At 33.8% G+C, this 10,102-nt stretch overlaps 1 protein-coding gene across 1 annotated transcript; it reads left to right on the plus strand.

Annotated features, from left to right (window-relative positions):
• The first annotated feature begins 5,070 nt into the window (after positions 1-5,070).
• On the plus strand, positions 5,071-7,401 carry LOC104900124 (putative pentatricopeptide repeat-containing protein At1g53330). The gene has a single exon (XM_010687473.4). The coding sequence runs from the start codon at positions 5,249-5,251 to the stop codon at positions 6,647-6,649; it is 1,401 nt and encodes a 466-aa protein (XP_010685775.1). The 5' UTR covers positions 5,071-5,248; the 3' UTR covers positions 6,650-7,401.
• The last annotated feature ends 2,701 nt before the right edge of the window (positions 7,402-10,102 follow it).

A 10,102-nucleotide genomic window follows, 5' to 3' on the forward strand; every position in this document is an offset into this window, starting at 1 on the left:
ATAGCAGCACATTTTTATAAAAAAAAAAAAAAAAAAGTATAGTTGTGGCTACATACTCAGCCAAATAGGCAATAGCTCTTGTATACACTTGTGAATTGTAAATACACAGTTATTGCTTATTAATAATTTCTGCATACTGTATTCATCAATGATATATATGCCAGATATAAGTGCTGTACTTAGGGCCCAGTTTTTATCTTATTCAATTATATATGTTCTCATCCATATACAATAGGTAGAAGTTAAAATCAAAATACAAAATTATGAGGGGAATTCAAGGGGGAAAATTCTCAAGTTTGTTTTTATGTGCAGTAAAATATTTTGAGCAAAATAATAGTGTTTCTTCAAATAAAGTATATACCTGATGAATGGAGAACAATTTTTATACGTTATTTTCATTTATTTGTTTAGTTTAGTTTCTTATAAGTAAAATGAAAATGAGGATTAAGGGAGATATCGGGGAGGGAAGGGGGTGGGGTCTTGGCCTCTTGGGAGGCCGGGGAAGAGAAAGAGGCCAATTATGCCATTTGTTCTTTTAATAATCAAATTCTTTTCCACCTATTTCAGAATCACACGTGAATCGGTATAATTGATGTTTAGATTTATTTAGTATCGCGATTTTTAGTTATCTTATGTGACGCTCTACGGGAGGAAAATGGTAATTATATGCATCAAATATACCATTTGCGTGTGCCTTGGATTGTCAGTTCATGCAAATGGGTCGCTCCACTTGATGGCATAATGAAACTGAATGTGGACGCGTCGCTAGTTGTAGATGGTTGGATGGGGCTCGGTGTTATAGCTCGTGACTCAAGTGGGAGTGTCCTATTTGCTGCAAACCGTCGAATGTGTGCCCACTGGTCTGCGGAAATTACTGAGGCTAAGGCCATTGAGATGGCTATGCGCTTAGGGAAAAGATTTGGCCTTCATGAGCTTTATAGTGGAATCGGATTGCCAAACTGTTGTATCACGCCTCTCAAAGAATGACATCCGGATCTCGATGTAGTTCTCCATAGTATCTTACTAGTGTGTCTTTTACTTCCATTTCTTGATCTCATGTAAAGCATGATGGAAACTATGTTGCCCACTATTTAGCTAAGTTATTTATTCCATTTGGTGTGGAATAGATCAGATTTGGGAGAACCATGCTCCATCGGAGGTGGCTCCTTATGTTTTAATTTGATGGATACTTTGTCCTTGGAGTACTATTTATCATGCTTTTCCCCTCAAAAAAAATTCTAACGCTCCACAGACGCTTGTTAGCTTTTGATGCCTTAAAACAAAAGTAATTTCAATTTTCAACCAAGTAAAATGTTTTTACTCTCGTGAGACCAAACACGAATATATCACTAAACGACGCACCCAACATTATAGATTGTGTTGTTGAACTATTTTTGATTGATGCTCTTCCCTACACCTCAATAACCAGTGTTGGTGCCATATAGTTTTCTAAAAAATTCAATCTTTACTACGAAATTATACTTTTAATCTTATGATAGAAAGTGAAAACCAATCAATTTATCTTAATAACCATAATGAGGATTTGGGTAACAAGAGTGATAGCACAACTACCTTCTAGACACTTGAGATTTGGGGTGGATCCATTCTTGCTAAGGTGGGGTTATTTGACCCTATCTATCTAAATTTCAAATTCTTTTTGAAATTTTCATCTAAAATTTGAGACTTTCTAAAAATTGTTTTAACAATTTTACTACTTGATCCCAATAAATTTTATCAAATTATTTTTACCTCCACTAGATATTTTTTTTCGAATTTGACACTGCTGTGAATTTTATCAAATTACTTTTTACCTCCACTAGATATTTTTCCGAATTTGACATTGCTGTGAATCCTGATAGCTAGGTCAAGTCCTCCTCCGACGACAGTCTCTCTTCTTTTACCCTTTTCATACAAGTGGTAGCTAATTTGACCCAAAAACAATAACATCACTTCTTATTTTCTCCAACATATGTGATTCACTATTTTAAGATACACAGTTCAATATATCTATTATTTTCTCTTCTTTTTGTTAAGTTGTACTACATTCTAGTTAAAGGATTAGACGGCAGAGGAATATTGGCATTGCGCAGGATATGATTGCTGCAAGTAGTATATTCAATGTACATTTATGTATATACAGTAAAGAGTAATAGTTTATAAATTTTGCATAACAGACACCAGAAATATGAGATTTAAAAAGATGATATAAAATTGAAAGAAAAATAAACATGAAGTACTTATTATCACATGGAGAAAAAAAAAAAAAAGCTGTGAGGCTGACAATTTAGTGAGTAAAGAAATAGAGGACAAAGCCCCCATAAAAGATGTTAATCAACATCGCCGCATGCATCATTTTCATCCTCTACAAAAGGCATGTCCTTTTTTCTGCAAAAAATTTTAGGGCCACATATTCCACATTAATCCAACCATGCAAATGGGCGACAATATTTTGTATCACATTGGCCCTCTATTCACTCTGTATATCGTACTACCACCACACCACCACGTTTCTTTCTGACGGTTAAAGCCTTAAAAGGTTATAAATATAAACATTCTCCTTGGAATAAATATCAAAATGTTTAATTTCTATATGAGATATTTTTCTTAGGTTAATATTTTAATTTGTGCTTTTTAAATAGTGGGTTTTCATAATTTCGTTGAAATGTGATTGAAAGAGGATTTGAGATTGTAGAACACATGTATAATTATTAAAATGAAATTAACACAGTAGTACTCTAAGGGTCCGTTCGGTATTACTGTGGTTTTCTGTTTTTTGGTTTTTTGATTTTTGAATTCATATGATATATGTCTTATAATGAATAAAAAAATTAGTCAAATTTATTGGGAACATGATGATTTTGAAAACTGACGACTAAAAAGTGAAAATCACTTTTTCTGGTTTTCTGTTTTTGGTTTTTAGTTTCAAAAAAACGATAACGAACGGGTCCTAAAATGTTGTAGGCCTTGTTTGGCAATAGCGTTTTAGGTAGCGCGTAGCGGTTGGACAAGGTCAAAACGCTACTTAAGAAAATTATGAGTGTTTGGTGAGGTGGTGGTTGTATTAGCAGGTAGCGGTTGGAGTAGATTATGGGTAGCGGTTGTAGAACGTTAATACAAGTAACGTTTTGAGATTTATAGGTAGCGGTTAGCGAATAAACACTATATAATGAATGTCATTTATTGTATTTTACAGTCTCAACAACTACTTTTGCCAAACATTCCTAATCAAACAATTATTTTAAACGATAATATCTAACAGCTATCAATAGACAGCTAGCAGCTATCCCAACAACTACAATTACTGCAATAGCTAACAACTACTAGAACCGCTAGTTTTGCCAAACAAGTCCGTAGTCTTGTAGAATGTCAATTTTACTTTAAACACCTTATGAGTTTTACCTATTAACTTATTAGTTTCAGCTACCTTTTCAATTTCAGCTCTATTTCAGTTAGTATTGCCAAACATAACCTCGGTAGTAGGAAGTATTGTAGAGAAACTAAAAAGAAAATTACAACAATTTTGCGTTATTTGTTGAGTTTGTAAGTAATACTTCCTCCGTTTTTGAAAGTTCGTTCTTCCTACTTTGACAAATTTTCTCTCACAAAAAGATTCTACAGAAACAATAAAGGTGTTCCGGTACGGGACAAGTTTTAGGGTACGAACCGGTATGTCTACAGTCAATTAAGCCAGTTCCAATTCCTGCAAGAGAGAACACGTAAACTAGCTCGGGGGTTGATCCGAGGAATGCCCTTCCGATGCCTAAGTCGGTATTAGGTAAACCGGTAGCTCTCAAGTAGAGTATCTTGGGTAAAATCGAGTTATAAAGACACTGTGAAAAGTTTCATTATTCATGATTTTCTGAGTTGTTATACCAATCTGATATTCTAAAGCTAAACGATTGAATAACACACTTGTGATTTTGAAAGTGTAAACCGTCTTGATATGATTTTAGATCATCATTTACTTTTCGTCTATTGATTAATGATTCCTTTAAACGAATTGTACGTATCAGAAAATAATGAAATTGGTCTTGCTATGACTCTGAGCTTTTGATTTTGATATGAATAAAGGGTTTATTAGTGGTTGTTTTGTGTTGTTTTCAACTACAATGGACACCAAGGCATGTTTTACTTTTGTTACGGGTTTCATATTCAACTTTTTGGTTGTTTTGAAAACCTATCTTGTGGTGGACAGTACAGTATAATTAATTATAGGACATAGGTCCATATATTGAAGTTTGAAGTTTGGTGATACCAAAAGGTGATATTTTTTGGCAGAGATCACATGTTTAACAAGAATAATATTATCATTTCAGTATATTTATATATATAAATAAGGGTTAGTTTAATAATAACAAGTGTATCAAACACATAAACAAGGGTTGATTTATCAACAATCAGTGTTTTGAATACACAATTAGGGATTCTATAAATAATAACCAATTATACCTTTTTAAGGAAAAGCTGAACGCACGAGACATACAAATCGATGCAACTTTTTATTTAACAGACATCACATGTTTACTTTCTGACAAAAAATTATTGTGAGTAGACAAACTGCTCATTCACCGTGAGCGCTTTATCATTACTCATCCCTAGCAATTGCCATTATTGTAGTCTAGTTTCTACTTAGCAATGAACAATGATCAAGCAATGACTAATTATTTAGAGCACCGACCAACTCATATGTTTTGTCATAAATTTTTAAACTAATATTATCCAGTATAATAATGCTTAAAGTTGCATATATCAAAATCACATATTTTTTGTAATGTAATCTCCTATGACCGATAATATTATTGACTTTTTACATTATCTGGATTTCAACATTGACTATTTTTAATTACTAATCTATAAACACAAATGTCATTTTGAGAAATATTATTTTTTATAATAATTTTTGATAATATATAATTAAAGATATTAATAATCGAAAGTGTACATCGATGATAAGTATATTCAATCAAGAAATTTACACTTTTTATGAAGTAATGTGGAAATTATGAATGACATGGGGTGGGTGAATAAACTCCCACATTTTATGTAAATTTCACTTTCTCAAGAAGTTTTTATTATGTCCATTTTCTTCACTCACTGTCAACCAAACAACTATCCATATCAAAAAATTCATAAAAATGATCATCGCCTACATCTTTTCGTGTATACCAAACAACCACTAACATTTGCCAACCACCCCAACGGCTCAACCTAAACAATTTCCCGCCCCTCAACGATTAACAACTTTACAATGGAAAAATTGAAGGCTGTCTCTCCATTCCGACTTGCAGCTCTCCTCCGACGAGAAAAAGACCCTAAACTTGCTTTACAACTCTTCCTAAACCCTAATTCAAACCCTAATTCTACCCATAAACCCTACCCATATTCCCTCCTCTCCTACGATCTTATTATAACCAAACTTGGTCGAGCAAAATTGTTTGAAGAATTGGAATTAATCTTATCCAAATTGAAGCTGGAAACTCGTTTTACACCCTCAGAAATCATTTTCTGCAATATCATTACTTATTATGCTCGAGCTCGTTTGGCTGAAAGAGCACTCCATGTGTTCGACGAAATGCCCTCGTTTCGATGTGGAAGAACAGTGAAATCCTTGAATACCCTCTTAAATGGGCTTTTAATTTGCCGAGAATTCGATAAAATGCAGAAAGTTTTTGTGGGTTTGGATTGGTTTGCTTGCCCAGATGCTTGTACTTATAATATAATGATCAATGCTTGTAGAGTGCAGGATGATATGGTGGGTGCATGGGAGCTGTTTGATGAAATGCGTAACAGAGGGATTCGACCGAATGAGGTGACTTTTTCGACGTTGATTACAGGGCTATGTAGGAGTTTGAAGGTTAATGAAGCGCTTAAGTTGAAGAAAGATATGTTCAAAGTTTACAATGTTGAACCTACTTCATATGTTTACGCCTCGTTGATTAAGGGGCTTTGTGAGATCAAAGAGTTAAGTTTGGCGTTTCAACTCAAAGATGAGATGCTAGAAAGGAACATTCAAGTGGACTCGGCTATTTATACGACGTTGATTACCGGTCTTTTCAAGGTTGGGCGGAACAATGAGGTGTATGTTGTTCTAGAGGAGATGAAGAGCAAGGGGTGTATCCCTGATACCGCGACTTATAATGCACTCATTGCAGGACATTGTGCAGAGAAGCACTTTGACTTAGCTTTGCGAAGTTTAAATGAAATGGAAGAGAAGACATTCAAACCTGATGTTATTAGTTATAATGTGCTTATCAAAGCATATTTTAAGGAAGGGAAAATAAAAGAAGCCATTGATTTATTTGAAGATATGCCAAGGAGAGGATGTAAACCTGATGTTGTGTCGTACCGGATAGTTGTGCAGGGGCTTCTATCTGGGATGCAATTAAAGGAAGTGGCATTTATGTTGGATGAAATGATATTCAAGGGATATGCCCCTCATCATGCAACTGTAGACAAGTTTATGAACCTTCTGCATGAACAAGGGAATTTGGAGTTGTTGTTTGAAGTGGTAAATAGTCTAGCGAAAGGAAATCATATTGATTCCGATTCTTGGACACTGGCAATTTCAACCATTACTTCAAAATATAAGCTTTTGAATTTTCATGATGTTTTTGATGAACTGACTAATTCATATAATTTGGCTCCTTGAACATCATTCTTCCTGTGTTCCTGTGTTATTGTACAATATTAGAGTAACAATTGGACCGAATTGCCTAATGGCTAATGATAAGTTTTTCACTTAATTTAGGTACTCATAATTCAGCTAAGGACCTGTACTCCCCAACTTATTTTCAGTTCACCTCACTTCGGTTCAATTCAGTTCGGTTGCAATCAGTTCGGTTCAATTCAGCTCCAACTATCATTTCTTAGTTATAATTTAATTCATTTCAGTTCAATTTAGTTCAGTTCAGTTGCCATAAGTTCAATTCAGTTCAGATACAATCAATTTTGTTCAGTTCTGTTCAGTTGTTTTATGTCGAAAAGAACAGGCCTAAGGAGTGTTAATACTTTCAGTCTCTAACTTTCATCAGCTCCTATTTTAGACCTAGCCTCTATGCTATTATAGAATGGCTAGGCAAAAATCTGTTATGCCAGTATATATGACTAATACTAGAAATGGGTGAAGTTTGAATAATAGTGTACATGCTGTTTACGGCAAACTGCGTATATTTGGACCATCCAAACTCCGCCATGGGAATTGGGATGTATCTATTTTCGAGCTTTCATGCTTATATATATATAAGTAAATATCGATGCTATCATGTTAAGGAACAACCAAGTCTATATAAGAGGCTCTCAATTGTTTACTTTTGAAGCTAATGCTACTCTCTTGTGGACTACCAAAAGCACATTTCATTCCATTTTAGTGAAAAAGATGGAAATTTTCAAAAAAGAAAAAAATGGAAAAGTTTGATGATGGGCCGGTCCAAAAAAACTTGGCTTTTCAAAAAACCTGTCAAGACATATGTTTTAACTTCCCATCAGGCTCGATGACACTGTCAAGCGCATAGCCACAGGCCCACAGTCATATGAAAGTTTTTTTTAGGAGTTCGGGTCTGTTCTTCCTAGCTTAGTTTCAGTTCAGTTTAATTTAGGGTCTGTTCTCTTCGGCATAAAACAGCTAAACTGAAGTGAACTGAACTGAACTGAACTGAAATGAATAGTGATATGTGAGAGTAAAAGTATTGTCAAGAGTTGAACTGAACTGGTCTGAACCGAACTGATCTGAACTGAACTGATCTGAAATCAACTGGACTGAACTGAAAATAAGCTGGGGAGAACAGACCCTTAGTTCAACTGAAATTGTAAGCAGTTCAGCTTAATTCATTTCAGTTTAGATCAATTTAGTTCAACTCAATTGCATTCAGTTCATCTTAATTCAGTTCAGTTCAGCTCCAATTATCATTTCTATTTATTATAATTTAATTCATTTCAGTTCAATTCAGTTAAGTTCAGTTCAATTTAGTTCAATTTAATTCAATTCAGTTCAGTTGTTTTACGTCGAATAAAACAAACCCTTAGTCATATGAAAGTTTTTCCAAAAGAATGGACTTTTATTTTATATATAAAAATTTAAAGCGCATTTCTAGAGCAGTTCATAGACCCGATTTTCGTAGGTTCTAATGACAAGGTAACCTGTGTAAAAAACTTATATGAACATGGTCCACACTAAATTAGTATGGACCTAATGATATTACATGTGATTTATGAAGAAAGGGTCACTATGTCAAATCTATAAAATAGGAGTTGGTATATATAAATTGTAAAGGGTGACTATGTGAGGAAAAAATGTTATTATGTTATAAAATAATTTTTTTATTATGATAAACTAATGTAAGAAGAAGTAACTCTATTATTAAAAAATTGTCACTATGTTTGATAATAATAATATATTAGTATAACTTAAGATTTTAAAGATTAGTATATGATCAAAAAGGATCATTATATCATATGAATGACCAGATCCACCCAAAACTAGCTCGTAACATATAGGTTGTGATACTATATTGACGTGCATTTTTATGCGAAAATAAAGACCTCATGTAATGTACTATATTGTATCTACACTCCTTCATTCATGCACGTTTCTACGGTGAGTTAACCCGTTTCTACAAGCTACAATGCCATACCACTAAGCACCGATTCTTATGACCGGTATCTGAACACCGTAGGAACAATCTCCTAAGCACCCTATTCCATTTTATGTAGGTCTTAATTGAATAGGAAAATTGTAATTTGTACACCATAGGAACTAACCCCTAAACACATTGAATAAATTTCAATATCATGTGAATGAAGTAAAAAATTATAACATTATAAGTTTTCAAATAATGTACAAACCTTAACGGCCCGTTTGATAGACGTTAATAAATTGCGGTAATGAGAATGAATTTTAAGTTGTAATTTTATTAGGGAATCACCCTTAAAATCTCCATGGGGAGACATTTTTCTCCATGAGCAAGCAATCTCACTCCTAAACTTGTGTTTTTGTCTTCAAGGGGAAGCAATTTTCATTACCACTCATTACCACCTTACAAGGTGGTATTGGATGGGAATGAAAATTCAAGAAGGAAAGTGGACATTTTAGGATAAATTAGCATTACCGTGGGAATGGACAATGATATTTTTCACAAATTTACACACAAATTCATTCCCATTACCACCATTTATGACCAACTAATAGTTTATGGCAACGTTAATGGTATTAGGATTATCTACATTTCTTTTCATCCATTTCCTATCTTAAGATTAGGGGTCTGTTCCTCTCAACTTATTTTTAGTTCAGTTCATCTCCAACTATCCTTTCTATTAGTTACAATTTAATCCATTTCAGTTCAACTTAGTTTGATTCAGTTGCAATTAGTTCAGTTCAGTTATATTATTTTATGTCGAAGAGAGTTAAGATAGTTAAAGAATTAATTCCAAAAGACCTATATTTTCCCCCTTTATACGTGCAATCCCAATCACTGATTTAGAAAACTAACCATCCATTTCTTTGAGGGAATAGATCCAAGTAAATATCATGGGCTGGGCGGCCCATACCTATCCATCTAATTGTTGATGATTTGCTTCTCTAGTTACTTTTTTTTTAATACCGTGATGATTTTAAATAAGATGTCCCTGTGTAAGAAGTGTGTGCTTAGAAATTCATAATATAGTTCAGCCCATGATGACTACATATTAAGGGCCTGTTCTCTTCGGCATAAAACAGCTGAACTGAACTGAATTGAACTGAACTGAATTGAACTGAACTGAACTGATCTGAACTGAACTGAAATGAATAGTGATGTGTGAGAGTAAAAGTATTGTCAAGAGCTGAACTGAACTGGTCTGAACTGAACTGAACTGAACTGATCTGAACTGAACTAAACTGAATTGAACTGAACTGAACTGAACTGAATTGAACTGAACTGAACTGAATTGAACTGAACTGATCTGAACTGAACTGAACTGAACTGAATTGAACTGAACTGAACTGAAAATAAGCTGGGGAGAACAGGCCCTAAGGCACTGCAAAGTGCAAATCATAAAAAATTAACCTTCACAAAACTCTAATTTTTCTTTTCTAATTACTAAATTTTGTTAAGATATATGAATATAG

Source organism: Beta vulgaris, chromosome 7, assembly GCF_026745355.1.
Source record: "Beta vulgaris subsp. vulgaris cultivar EL10 chromosome 7, EL10.2, whole genome shotgun sequence".
NCBI classification, from domain to species: Eukaryota; Viridiplantae; Streptophyta; class Magnoliopsida; order Caryophyllales; family Amaranthaceae; genus Beta; species Beta vulgaris.